The 14,584-nt window shown below is 54.8% G+C and overlaps 1 protein-coding gene across 5 annotated transcripts in view; it reads right to left on the reverse strand.

Moving 5' to 3' along the window:
* ANO1 (anoctamin 1) overlaps window positions 1–14,584 on the reverse strand; it is a 176,262-nt gene that overhangs the window by 30,534 nt on the left and 131,144 nt on the right. For 3 of the 5 annotated variants that reach the window (XM_055415302.2, XM_055415298.2, XM_088832192.1), the window contains 4 exons: window positions 6,234–6,316; window positions 3,393–3,464; window positions 1,071–1,148; window positions 38–112 (listed from right to left, as the gene is read on the reverse strand). In XM_055415302.2, coding sequence (XP_055271277.2) covers window positions 38–112; window positions 1,071–1,148; window positions 3,393–3,464; window positions 6,234–6,316 — 308 coding nt within the window. The remainder of the gene's footprint in view (window positions 1–37; window positions 113–1,070; window positions 1,149–3,392; window positions 3,465–6,233; window positions 6,317–14,584) is intronic. The other 2 variants (XM_055415308.2, XM_055415305.2) reach the window with 1 other exon arrangement.

Raw genomic sequence — 14,584 nt, forward strand, 5'->3', positions numbered from 1 at the left:
TCGGCACACGGCCCCACCGCGGCCTCCCGGGACTCACCATGAAGACGATGGAGACCAAGTTGGTGAAGTAGGCGGGGAAGCGGTCTCTCCAGGTCAGCTTCACCTTGTCCGTCTACAACATGAAACAGGGCTGGGTTAGCAGTGGGGACCGTCCTGGTGGACAGGTGTGGGGTGTGTGTGTGTGTGCGCGTGTGTGCATGCGCACACGTGTGTGTGTGTGGGCGTGAACAACGTGGACCCCAGAAACGCGGTTGGAAACACAAAGACCCTCAGGTGATGAACGAATGCAAACACCCAGGCTTTATCCCTGATGAAAGGACGCCATGAAATGACAGGAATAATAGCTGTCTGCAAATGTGAGTCTTCTCTGTACAAGGTGTGATGGCGCCAGAGGCTTTTCTAAATGGGACGCTCAGACCCCCCCATCCGGGAGAAGCCCAGCCTCCGTCTCCTGGCCGAAAGTCTCATCTGCACGGCGAGAAGATCTAAGCTGTTTTCCTCCGCCACCTAGACCATAATAGTTATTTTTCTTTGCAGAGCAAGTTGAGACAAGCCACCAGCACTACAAGTTCAAACGCTGCCCGCCGCACGGCAACGGCGGTCGGTGGGGACACACGGCCCCAAAGGCACTGGCGCAGGGACTGGGGGGTCTGGAGCGACCGAAGTAGATGCTTGTCACTAACCTGGGATGTTTCTAGAATGGGATGGATCTTTAACGCCAACAAAAACAATGCATGGATGAGGTCAAAGGATGCTGGCAGGCCTGACCCCTGAGGCCACGCATTCCAGGGAGGGTGGCATGCATGTTAACGAGACCAGGGACCGCTGGCAGGCAGCTGTGGCAGGCACGATTCACAAGCCCCAGAGAGAGCCGAGCTCCCGCCCACGACCCCACGGTGGCCATGCAGAGACACCTGGACACACGTCACAGCCCGAGGGTGCGGACGAAGGCAAAGGAGCGTGGGTGTGGGTGTTAACACAGCAGCCAAGAGTCGGCTGAGGACACACGATGAACTCGGGTTTGTCTGCACACACTGAGGACGCACGACGCCCGGTGACACGACATGTACCAATTTCACCCCCGCCATGGCGGTCTTAACCCTCTGCCTCCATTTGTTTGTTGGCTCCTCCGGAAGGTGCCGGCGCTTCTGGGGCGGGTGGAGGGAACAAGAGAGCACCGTGGCGTGAGACCGCGGCCCAGGCCCCGCCAGGCCCCGGGGGGGCCAGCGCCTCCCTGGCTGTGCCGGCTGCCGGCTGATTCAGGCTCCGGGCGTCTGAAGCCCATCGGAGACGGAGAGACCCACATCCTGAAAGAGCGCGTGCGTGCCAAGTCGCTTCAGCCCTGGCCCGCTCCGTCGCCCTGTGGACCGCAGCCCGCCAGGCTCCTCCCTCCAACGGCTTCTCTGTGCCAGAGCACTGCAGTGGGCTGCCGTGGCCTCCTCCAGGGGACTCTGCCCGCATCTCCTGCATTGGCAGGCGGGTTCTCTACCATTAGTGCCACCTGGGAGCCCGTTCTAAAAGACAGGCTGCGAGGAGGTAATGAAACAGCCCGGAAGCTTGGCAGGTTCCGCGGGGCCCCCTCGCCAGACGGCGGCCGTAGTTCAGACGGGGCGTCTTATGCGGACGCGGTTACCCTGCGCATTTGACACCAACATGAAGGAAGCCACACTCCGCAGCCTAACACCCATGAAAGGGGGGATCTCTTATTTTCCCCCTAAATGAATTTGGTGCCATATCCAGGGGAAAAAATTAAAACCATAAAGTTGGGAGACAGTGAAACAGTGGAAAAAAATCAAGGGTGTGGCCCCCTGGAGGCCTTCAGGGCCTGAGGCCACCATCGGAGGCCGGCGAAAATGAACCCCAACCTTTGCTGCTCTTGTGGTCAGACAGCTCGGGTCAAAGCCCAGGAGCCGGGTGACGGGGAATCTGGGCGGTGCTCGGGCACGGTGCAGAGCTCGAGTTTGGGGGAGCCCCTGACTTCAGTGGCTGTGACGCGGGCCACTAAGCCCCTTTTCCCTAGGAAGGGGTGCAATCCCATCCTTTCTCACACTAGGAGGGGCCACTGTAGAACTGTGGGGTGGACTGTCTGGGGGTGTGGATGGCACACCTCAGGTGGGGCATGGTGGCCTTCAGCGGGGGCCTGGGGGCTTCAGAGCAGCAGCACCCATGCCTCTCCCTTTAGGAGGGGAGCCGCAGCCTGGGGAGAGGGTGCTGACAGAGCCGTGGGGTCAAAAGCACAGGGTGGCTGCTCCAAAGGCAATGGGCACGCGACGGGCAGATGTTCCGATGGGTTAAACGAAAGGATGGTCTCCTCATCATGGTGAAGGCTCACGCTTTTGTGGTTATTTCGTCTGCGCCTCTGGTCCCGCTTGGACTCTGAGTTCCAGGATGTGTGCCCGCTTTCTTGCTGTGGGGGGCTGAACTGGGCTCTCTGTGCTATGAGAACTGGGGTCTGAGAAGGGGTTCTGCTGCATCTGCTTTGCCCACCCCCTACAGGGGGACTGTGGTAACTGGGACCCCTGGCCACGTTGTACCAGCAAACTCTGTCCACGGAACACAATGACAAGAAAAGACAAAGGCAGGGGTTTGCTCTGGTTGCTCCCCGAGGCCAAGGAACACCAGGATCTGAAAAGAACACTCTGCCCTTGTTCCCATCCCTACAACGACTGACCTTCCAGCCTCAGAGAGAGGTTGACAAGGGCCTGGGGGCTCCTGCCCCATGTCATATATATATAAAAAAAAACCTCTGATAAAAAAATAACCGAGCATCCCTTGAGGTTTGTGAGAACATGACTGCCGATTTAAACGAGAGGTTCTGGGGAGAAAGGAAGGGATTTACTACCTATTAAGGAAAGGTGGTGGCCTCAGGAGGATCACAAAACACTTCTCTTTCTCATCCTCCTCCTCTATGTGTGAGGCAAGGAACTGACCGTCCGCTCAGGGGCCCTGTTGGGGCAAACCCTCCATCCGCCATTCAGTGCAGAGCATGAGGGTCGGTCAGGACCACCCAGAGCAAGAAACGCTGCAAAACCATTGGTTTCCTGGATGCTGAGGTGTTGGCTGAAGTGTGAGGTCCCCTCAGGACAGAACGGGGAGGCTGACCTCTGGCAGGGTGTGACAGATCTCCCCCCAGCCTCCGCCTGTTTTTTATAAATAAAATTTTATTGGAGCACGGCCAGACACATTTGTTCACCTGTTGTCTGTGGTCATTTTCCCCCTACAATGGCAGAGTCGCTGTGACAGAGGTCTGGACGGTCTAGAACACGTACTCTCTGGCCCTGTCTGGGGGCCGCCCCTCCATCCACACAGCATGTGCTGACCCCTGGCCTGTGATGCTGATGGACATACAATGTTTGGCTACTGGGAAAGCCAACTGGCAGCGGCCACCGTACCTCTTTGTTTTTGGATTCTTTCCTAAGAGACTTCTCCAGAACTCGGGCTTCATATTCGGCTCTGGGGTGGTCCTGTGAAAGAAACCAAGTCAGCAAGGAGTCCTGTAAACTGCGAGTCTGAGACCCTTAACAGGAGCATGTGTGGCAAACCCACTGCTGGCACTCCCTCGGGGTACCCGTTGGGGCCAGTTCCTAGCTGGCTGTTTGTACCATTTCCCATTCAAAGCTCCCTGCATGAGGTTCATTCTGGACTCTACCCCTTGTTGGGAAGCCCAGCCCACTGGGAAGTCCACAGAGTCAGGCTCCGTGGTCCTGGAGGCGGGTCAGTCTGCGCTGGGATGCAGCCTGTCCTGCAGCCCACTCTGAACAACCAGCCGTGAACTGGCCCCTGGGGACATCCCATCAGGAGCTACGGGGTCGGAAGAGACGGCGGTTAAGTGTCAGCAAGCGCGGGCAGACCAGAGGCACCAGGCCTCAGGGGAGCCCCGAGCAGGTCAGCGAAGGGCACTGGAACAGGAGAATGGGGGTTAAGAGAGACCCGGAGGCGGCGGAGAAAGCAGAGGCCCTGCCCGCCGTGGAAGAGGTGCGGGGAGCCGCTCAGCGGAAACAGACAGAGCAGGTGTGCCAGAAGGTCCCTCTCCCAGGAGACAGACGAGTGACAAAAAATTCCAAACCTTGACAGCCTCCTTCCGGGAACCAGAAATGTAAAACAAAAACAAAAAGATTTCATTACTTGTGTTTTTTTTTTTTTTTTTAAGAAAAAAGTCCTCTTAGAGGTGATATTCTTAAAAAGTGGGATGAAGGCAGATGGACACAGGTGGACAAGAAGGGCTTGCCAAAGGCTGATGCTACCCTAGGGTGGCTGCGTGTGTTGCTGTTTCTGCAGGTGGAGTGTTCTAGGCGATTCCTGATGGTGTGCTGGGCTGAACCGTCTTAGACTCAGGGGAGGAGCCTCAGGCCAGACGGCTGGGCACAGGCTTCCTTCTGCTCTGAGAGTGGACACCTGGGGTTCACGTCATGGAGGGGCTAGCCCTCTGTCTCAGGTGACCAGCGCCAGAAGAGGCCCTATGCAGCGTGGGGGTCTCACTCTTGGGGACTCACTCACGCCCCCTGGGGCCCACATCCAGTGCTCTGATCACTACCCCACTACCTAGTGCCTGAGTGAGCCACCAGGGTGAAGACTTCATGGGACGGGCTCCCAACAGGTTGAACTGTCCCAGCCCCAAGGACACCATGAAAAGGGCACTCTCAGTCTGCTCCAAGTTAGTAAGATGACACTACCCCTATCTGAATCTATTACATCTGCTCAGGCAGACAGCTGACCCGGGGCCCACCGTGGGGGATGGAGCACCCATCCCATGCCCCTCTCTGCCCCTAAGGAGACATGCATCTCTGGTCGCGTCAGCCTTGGTCCTGCCATTTGTGAAACTGGGTGATGAGACCCGCTGCGGGAAGAGGCTGAACCTGGAGGCGGGAGACCCGCTGGGGGCACTCACCGTTGCCGGACCCTGCTCAAGGTGCTTTGCATCTGCTGCCCTACCGAGACCCCCTCAGACCCTACTCTCCCACCCCTATTTGTGAGGACACGAGGCACAGAAAGGTTAAGCAACCTGCCCCAGGTCACACAGCACGGGCAGCGCTGAAACAGGACACCCTGGCCCCGGAGGTCGTCTCGGCACCACGAAGCTGGTGCCTCTTCCAGCAAACTAGCACCCATGTCTGTTGACAGTACAGTCAGCTCAGAACCCACACAGCCACACATTTGGCTGAAGAGTGATCCACCAACTCAGTCCTGGAGGTAGCGCGTGTGTGGGGACACATAATAAGGCGTGAAGTCGCTCAGTCGTCTCTGACTCTTTGCGACCCCGTGGACTGTAGCCCTCCAGGCTCCTCTGTTCATGGAATTTTCCTGGCAAGGATACTGGAGTGGGTTGCCATTTCCTTCTCCAGGGGATCTTCCCGACCCAGGAATTGAACCGGAGTCTCCCACACTGCAGGCAGACTCTCCACCATCTGAGTCACCAGGGAGGCCTAATATATAATAATAGGGATATAGTAATATAGAATATAATAATAGGGATATTTGAAGAGATGATGAAAGAGGCTTTCACATTACAATGAAAATGCACGAGTGGTTTCTCTTTAAAAGAGCTGAGCAAAAGATTCCGTAACACGAAGCCACGGTCAGCATGACCAAATCTAACGGCTCTCCTGTTCGGGGAATCTTGTGCCTTTTCATTCCCTCTCATTCCGTGGGGATTCTGCTGGAGCTGGCAGTTCAGGATGGGGCAGCAGCAAAGCGTCTCCTGAGCAACCCCAGGGAAGGGGGTTCACCCACCACCTCAGTGGCTATTCAACTCGGAATGTCCCTCTCCTGGCGCACAAAGATGCCCAGCACATGGCTTCCCAGTGAAGGATCAGCCCCACATCTCGGCCGTGCCTGACTGCAGGCTGACAGCTGGCTCCGGGGATTGCAGGTTTGGCACCCAGGGTGAAGGCTCATGGCCGCCTCTGGGGACTCAACCTCGTGGGTGGCGGCCACCCCCTCCCCAGACCTGTGGTGCAGTCCCCAGACTGGATGAGATCAGCGTGGTGAGCCTTGGCCTGTGTCCCCGACCACATTTCTGGGTGGTGTGTCCATGTGAGCATGGAGATTTAAAACACTAGAGTGGACACTGAGCAGTCACCCTGGCAACCGCGGGGGATTCAGACATCAGGGACATGAACTGAGAAGCAGGCAGTGGCGTCCTCGCCTGGACTTTACGACCTAGTGAGTCCCCCCCAGAGGAACGGGGTGGGGGTGGGGGAGGACACAGGGGCGCGGCTGCTGAGCCCACTCACCTCCTCCTCCTCGAAGCCTGTGAGGTCCCAGCGGTAATTAAGCCGCATCTGTTTCCGCTTCCAGTGCTCCATGAAGGTGGCGGCTGAGGGCAGAGAGGAGAACCAGGCGGTTAGGGGCTCAGAAGCCCCACGATACTGGGTGACCCGAAAGCATTCTCCTCTCCTGCACCATTTGGAGAGTGAGGGCAACAAGTGCTGGGCAAATACTAAACTGCTCAGTTCTCCCACTGACTCTGAGAGGGAGGGATGGTCTATCGCTCATTTTACAGATGAAAAAAAATGGAGGTACAGGGAATCTGAGTCCCGGGCAAGGTTACTGTGCCAGCCAGTGAGGGGCCTGGGCAGGATGGTCCCAGAACTTGTGTTCTTAATCATCCTGCTCCATTGATCTTGGGGACCCCAAGTCCCAGGAGGGGGTCCTGAGGTCAGAAAGAGTGAAGGGTGAGCCAAGGTTACTCACTCAAGCTTCAAACCCCTACAGGTGTTCTGCCTGCTGAACTGTGTCCCGAGGTGCTACGTCCTGCTTTGTTTTCCCAACAGAGTAAGCACAGTGCAAACGCCACCTCCTCCAGGAAGCCTCTGATCAATGCCCTCAGTGTCAGGAAAAAAGCAACTCCTCCTGGGACCTTTCATGCTCGTGGTGCCCATGCCACCTTGCATTATGGCCCCTGTCCCATGTCCTGTGGCCTCTCTGGGGTGCGGGGGCAGGGATGGGGTCTCGTCCTCCGGGTCCTCCGCAGAAAGCCCAGTGTCTGGCACAGAAAAGCTCCTCAAGGGAGCTCACTGACTGCATAAAGCGCTTTTAAGAGCTCACGCGTGCAGACGGGGACACACTGACACAGGGAAGTCGGCAGAGTCCGGGAGCTGGAGGAATGATACAGGAGACCATAAAGGTAACCCGAGCTCTGGATTCTTGAGCTCTTATTTGGTAGGCCCTGTTCAAAGAGCTCACACATGAAGTATTCAGTTCAGTTCAGCCGCTCAGTCGTGTCTGACTCTTTGCGACTCCATGGACTGCAGCAGGCCAGGCTTCCCTGTCCTTCTCCATCTCCCAGAGTTTGCGCAAATCCATGTCTATTGAGTCGATGACGCCATCCAACTGTCTTGGCACTGATCTCATTGAAATCTCACAGTGATCTCTGGAGGGAGGTGCTATAACGTACTGCCTTTTACAGATGAGGAAACTGAAGCTCAGAGCAATTAAATGACCTGCATGATGAATGGTGGTGTCAAGACAGAAATTCAGCGAGAACTTCAGTGCAAATTCCCTGGTGTCATTCTTCACTAGGAAAGAATGCAGGCTTTGGACCTGGCAATAGACGGGCCTGAATCTGAGTCATTTCCTGGTTCAGAGAACACGCCCACCCATTCAGGTGAGGTGAGAACAGTTTCGCACATATCTGCACATAATGGGTACATGTCTAGTATCAGCTACCACCCCAGCCAGGTCCAGCCAGGAGACAGGAATCTCTTAGGTCTTTTGGACTGGGGTAATTTCATCCTGGGACTTGGCCACATAAACAGTGGAAGAGCTGAGACAACAAGCAGGGGATGGTGAGACCACCCAGAGATTAGCAACTGCAAGAAGCTGCTGTCAATTTAGGGGTGGCGGGACAACGCGAGCTGGTGTTACCAGGGTCAGACACTGGAGCTGCCCAGAAGCAGCTAGGATCACGGAGGGAGGGGCTTTCCAGTGGGAGTTAGAGCCACGGAGGGAAGGCAAAGCCTCTGCCAGACATGTTCCTGGAAGCACGGAGAGAGAAGGAGAAATACCCTGGTTTCTCTCCTCCTCACGCCTTCGGATCCCCATCGGGGCCTCCCATTGGCTGACAGCCTTCCAGGCAACGGGACAGCAAGGGAGCCTGGGAAATGTAGTTCCCTGAGACACAGCGCTCTCTCAGCAGAGGCATGGTGGTGGCGGGGACTCCAGGAGGAAGCATGTGGCCGGTGGGGCAGGTCCATCGGCAGCCTCCTGAGAAGGAAGGTGTGAGGATGTTCCCTTCCACCTCTCAGTGTGCCCTTGGCTTGCTGCAGTGGAGGACCCTAGTCGGAGCCCATCCCCACACCCCCACCAGTTCTGGAAGGCCTGCCTCTCCTTCCCTGAGTCTGGGCAGCTGTGTCTCTCTGACTTCTGCCTGCGCATGGCAAGGCCTCCTTTGCGACCTCGGGCTGAGTCGGGGAGGAGGGCTGGCTCTCTGCTCAGCGGGGAGCTGGCCCGGTTGCATCCCCTGTCCCCGGCCTCCTCCATGCCTCCCCGGTCCCAGCTCACTGACCCACACCTCTGCCTCCTAGACCTCCACTCCTTCCACTCACCAGCCTGCAGTGTGGTAACCCCTACCTTTTAATGAGGACTCAGCCTACCGCAGGCTCTGTGCTAGTGGCTTACTGCCATCAAGAACCCTCAAAACAATGCGATGCACTAGACAATGATTTCCATTCACACCTTTACATGTGAGGACAGAGGCTCAGAGGACGGTATGCTCTGCCCATGGTCGACTGCAGGTTAACAGCAGGAGTGGGATTTGAACTGACTTCTGCTTGACCCCAGAGTCTACACTTAACCATTACATTGGCTGACCTTCTGCATAGATATTTAACGTTCTTTAAATGGCAAGCCACTCCAGTACTCTTGCCTAGAAAATCCCGTGGATGGAGGAGCCTGGTAGGCTGCAGTCCGTGGGGTCGCTAAGGGTCGGACACGACTGAGCAACTTCAATTTCACTTTTCACTTTCACACATTGGAGAAGGAAATGGCAACCCACTCCAGTGTTCTTGCCTGGAGAATCCCAGGGACGGGGGAGCCTGGTGGGCTTCCGTCTATGGGGTCACACAGAGTTGGACACGACTGAAGTGACTTAGCAGCAGCAGCAAAGGAGCAACAACTGTAGTTGTAGTAAGCCTGACGGTTACATCCATTTTATGGATGAGGAGATGAAGGCACAGACACGGTAAGTAATTCGCCCAGGGTCCTACAGTTAGGCAGCCGGTATTGAAACCCAGGCATTCTTGCTAGAATGTTACTGCTAAGTGTCTTATGATAGATGCAAAGGCCCTCTCCCAGGGGTATTTGCAGTTTGACCAGGACCAAGGCTGGACCTGAGGTCACAACCTGGTGACCAAGGAGATGGTGCATAGACAAGGCTTGTTGGCCTCAGCTATGTTTAAGAAACGCAGACATTTTATATTAATCATGAGCTTCCTGTGTCTCCTTTAAAAGTCTGAGGCCTCCTTAGCCAAGGTTTGGGCATGCCTTCTCTGCTGGGCCACAGACAGCACTGTGCCCTATCGCCTGGGCGGACTCCGTGGTGCTGAGTTTGTCACTCTTCTGCTCTGGAGCAAAGGGGTGGGGCTGTGATGTCAGGCTTGGCCAGCAGCATGGGCAATGGGAAAGCTCACACCAAGCTGGAGGCAGTCCCGAGATCTCAGTTCGGAATCAGGCATGGCGAGCAGGGTGAAAAAACATCCGCTACTGGGTTAGATCTGATAGATGCCTGAAGAACTAAGGATGGAGGTCCGTGACATTGTATAGGAGGCAGAGCTCAAGACCATCTCCAAGAAAAAGAAATGCCAAAAGGCAAAATGGTTGTCTGAGGAGGCCTTACAAATACTGAGAAAAGAAGTGAAAGGAAAAGGAGAAAAGGGAAGATCTACCCATCTGAGTGCAGAGCTCCAAAGAAGAGCACGGAGAGATAAGAAAGCCTTCCTCAGCGATCAGTGCAAAGACACAGAGGAAAACAACAGAATGGGAAAGACTAGAGACCTCTTCAAGAAAATTAGAGATTCCAAGGGAACATTTCATGCAAAGATGGGCTCGATAAAGGACAGAAATGGTAGGGACCTGACAGAAGCCGAAGATATTAAGAAGAAGTGGCAAGAATACACAGAAGAACTGTACAAAAAAGATCTTCACAACCCAGATAATCACGATGGTGTGATCACTCACCTAGAGCCAGACAGCCTAGAATGTGAAGTCAAGTGGGCCTTAGGAAGCATCACTATGAACAAAGCTAGTGGAGGTGATGGAATTCCAGTTGAGCTATTTTAAATCCTAAAAGACGATGCCATGAAAGAGCTGCACTCAATATGACAGCAAATTTGGAAAACGCAGCAGTGGCACAGGACTGGAAAAGGTCAGTTTTCATTCCAATTCCAAAGAAAGGCAAGGCCAAAGAATGTTCAAACTACCACGCAATTGCACTCATCTCACACGCTAGTAAAGTCATGCTCAAAATTCTCCAAGCCAGACTTCAACAGTAAGTGAACCGTGAACTTCCAAATGTTCAAGCTGGATTTAGAAAAGGCAGAGGAACCAGAGATCAAGTTGCCAACATCCGTTGGATCATCGAAAAAGCAAGAGAGTTCCAGAAAAACATCTACTTCTGTTTTATTGACAATGCCAAAGCCTTTGACTGTGTGGATCACAAAAAACTGGAAAATTCTTGAAGAGATGGGAATCCCAGACCACCTGACCTGCCTCTTGAGAAACCTGTATGCAGGTCAGGAGGCAACAGTCAGAACTGAACATGGAAAAGACTGGTTCCAAATAGGAGAAGGAGTACCTCAAGACTGTATACTGTCTCCCTGCTTATTTGACTTATACGCAGAGTACATCATGAGGAACGCTGGGCTGGATGACACAAGCTCGAATCAAGATTGCAGGGAGAAATATCAATAACCTCAGATATGCAGATGACACCACCCTTATGGCAGAAAGTGAAGAACAGGCTCTTGATGAAAGTGAAAGAAGAGAGTGAAAAAGTTGGCTTCAAACTCAACATTCAGAAAATTAAGATCATGGCATCTGGTCCCATCACTTCATGGCAAACAGACAGGGAAACAGTGGAAACAGTGACAGACTTTTTTTGGGCTCCAAAATCACTGCAGATGGTGACTGAAGCCAGGAAATTAAAAGACGTTTGCTCCTTGGAAGAAAAGTTATCACCAACCTAGACAGCATATTAAAAAGCAGAGACATTACTTTTCCAACAAAGGTCCGTCTAGTCAAAGCAATGGTTTTTCCAGTAGTCATGAATGGATGTGAGAGTTGGACTATAAAGAAAGCTTAGTGCCGAAGAATTGATGCTTTTGGACTGTGGTGCTGGAGAAGACTCTTGAGAGTCCCTTGGACTGCAAGGAGATCTAACCAATCCATCCTGAAGGAAATCAGTCCTGAATATTTATTGGAAGGATTGATGCTAAAGCTGAAACTCCAATACTTTGGCCACCTGTTGTGAAGAACTGACTCATCTGAAAAGCCCCTGATGTTGGGAAAGATTGAAGGCAGGCGAAGGGGACGACAGAGAATGAGACAGTTGATGGCATCACCGATTCAATGGACATGAGTTTGAGTAAACTTTGGGAGTTGGTGATGGATGGGGAGGCCTGGTGTGCTGCAGTCCACGTGCGAGCTCTGTGGCTGGCCCTGTGCACACACGCGTCTGGATGCACTGACCTACCCACCATCCACCCTTCCTTCCACCCACCTCTCTGTCCATCAGATGAGCTGTCAGTCCGTGCTCCAGCTACCCCGTGTCTCTGGTTCGGCTCTCCTCCCAGGCCGCATCCCGTCCCACCTCCCCTGGGCTCTGCTTGAACTGTCCAAACTGCCTTCACTCCTAGGCCTAACCCTAATCCCCCAGTCTCTGGACGCCTCCTCGGCTGGCTGCTGGCCCCTTTCTGAGACCTTCCTCCCCTGAAGCACGGCTCCCGACACATGGCACGATCTTGGATGCATCATTAAATGCTCCTGGTTCCACACCCTCCCACTGTCTTTTTTTTTTTTTTTTTCTGTAGGATATTTCTTTTTTTTTTTTCGGCCATGCCTTGTGGCACGTGGAATCTCGTTCCTCCACCAGGGATTGAACCCGCACCCCTGCAGTGACAGCCCAGTTTAACCACTGGGCCACCAGGGAAGTCTCCTACCCATTGTCTTCTGTTGGAACATCACAGAGGCCTTGGAGGGAAGGCTCTGACCGAGGCTGGGTGCTTCTGCAGCTGCCCAGAGAACGGCCCCGTTTCCCCTGCGCGGCCCAAGCTCCCTGTGGGCCGGGGTGCCTCAACTCCTGAACCTGGACCAGGCACTCCTGAGCCACGAGGGCGCCGGGGCAGGCAGGGCGTGCCCTTCTTAAAGTGCAGTCCCCGAGAGCAGAGAACAGCTTCGCCAACCTCTGGCTCCTGACGGTGCATGTTCTCCGCACGTGGGGAGCAGCGATGGGTCTCCTCGGGCTGCAGGGACCAGGCGATGGCGTGAACCTGCCTGTCAGCCCACAGGGGAGCTGGGGCTCCCGCCCGCACAAAGGCCCTGACCCTTCACAGTCTCACTGATTTCACTTATTTATCCCCTGAACCAGTGTCCGCTCACGAGCCCGCTGCTGGCCTTTGGATTCCAGCAGAGACTAAGTCTCACTCCGTCTCCGCCCCGCTCCGGTGACTCAGCCGCTGACCTGCCAACTGCATTCAGAGCCTCGGGCGCAGACCCCGGGAGGGGTTTCAACCACACCTGTCATTCCACTGACGCTGGGACCATCTCTCTACAGCTCCTTGCAGCCGGGCTCAAATCCAATAACTCCCTTTGTTCTGCCTGGAACTGACAAGCCTTGAAAACTCCATTATTATGCTATAATTTCAGAAAATTGATCCTGGTGCGAACAGCTAAATGGAGCTCAAAGTTGCTTCGTCTTGACACCTTACTGCTGCTGCTGCTGCTAAGTCACTTCAGTCGTGTCCGACTCTGTGTGACCCCACAGACGGCAGCCCACCAGGCTCCCCCGTCCCTGGGATTCTCCAGGCAAGAACACTGGAGTGGGTTGCCATTTACTAGAGGTTTTGAAATGTTATAAATCCCAGGCAGTGGAGCGCTCAGCCAAAGCGCAGGGTTCCAAGACCAGCGGGGTCACCCCCTCGGGCAACCCAGACCCCATGGCAGAGCGGAAACAAGATGGAAACAGCGGCCACAGCAACTCCTGGGGCGGTGACCCAGCCCCACCAAGGGCAGAAACAGGTTTGGGGTCACTCTCTGTTACTGAGCGAGAAGAAGCGTTCACAGCTGGAGGACAGGAAAAGTAAGGACCCAGTGGGGGAAGAAACACCAGTGGGAAAATGATCCTTTAGAGGGGAATGAACAAGTAACTGAATAAGGGATAAAAAAAGATCCTACTCAACAACGGCAAGCTTGCTGCTAATCACACTGACAGCAAAGTGTGAAAGGACTGGGGACAGAGGGGCTGTGTCTCCTCCACCCTGCGGGCAGGGGCGGGCAGTCAGCGCGCACCTCCTAGCCCAGCAGGCCCCTTCCTGTTGATTTCGTCTTCATTTATAATAAGCTCCTCTTTCCCTGAGTGCTTCCTGGGAGCGGTTTGGCTTTTTTGCTTCCCCCTCCCTCCCTGCCAAACAGGAACATGTAGACTGAACTTGCCCTTGACAGACAGGCACCTTTGTGGTCTCCCACAGCGGAAGTGGAGCTGGAGGAAGGGGGGCGGACAGTGGAAGCACAGGCTCGCCCGTTTCCCTGTATCTTGGATAGAGGAGGAAAGGACGGGGCTGCTGGTGAGTGCTGGCCGGCACCTTTGAGGGTGGGGGGTGGTACCGCTTTGCGCACAGTATGTGCTCAATACACAAGCATGCTGTGAGCAAACTGGCTTCATGGAGACAGTGCACAAAATCCAACCAGCTCCTTGCCATGCTGGTGGGCTGAGCAGCATTGCTGCCTGTCTGCCCCTCACCACTGGCTTGTGGTGAATCTCTGCTTCCCCAGGAGGGCACGGAAGAGGCACAGAGAGTGAGACCAGGACACTAGCTTGGACCATGGAGGCAGGCGGGCCAGGGCCCGGGCCTGCCATAAATGTTACGGATCTATTAGCTGTGTGACCTCGGGCAAGTCACTTAACCTCTCTGTGCTCCCATGTCCTCATCAGAGAATAACAGGGTTTCTCTGCAGGGCTGCTGTGGGGACCAGTGAACTCTGTGTGAACCTCTGCAGGGGGAAAGGAGCCTGTCTGCCTGGAGGGAGGGAGGAAAGCTAGTCCAGGCGAGAGAATGAATTTAAGGTCATCCTGCCAGGAATAAGGGCACACGTTAGCCAGAGCTGGTTAGTACCACTGGCAAAGGGAGTGGAGCCCAGGGGTCACATATGTGGGACTGGGGAGCCAGATTGCTGGGGTTCAAGGTCTTGCCTCTTCCCCTTTTAAAAACAAATTTGGGTCATGCTGCACCACAGGGCAACTGGGATCTTAGTTCCCAGCCACGGATCGAACCTGTGCCCCTGCAGTGGAAGCAAAGAGTCTCAACCTCTGGGCCGCCAGGGAAGCCCCTGGCCTCTGCCTGTTCGCTTGTGTCACCCTGGAAAGTTGCCT

This window comes from Moschus berezovskii, chromosome 25 (genome assembly GCF_049115385.1).
Source record: "Moschus berezovskii isolate FMDL1 chromosome 25, NW_MosBer_1.0, whole genome shotgun sequence".
NCBI classification, from domain to species: domain Eukaryota; kingdom Metazoa; phylum Chordata; class Mammalia; order Artiodactyla; family Moschidae; genus Moschus; species Moschus berezovskii.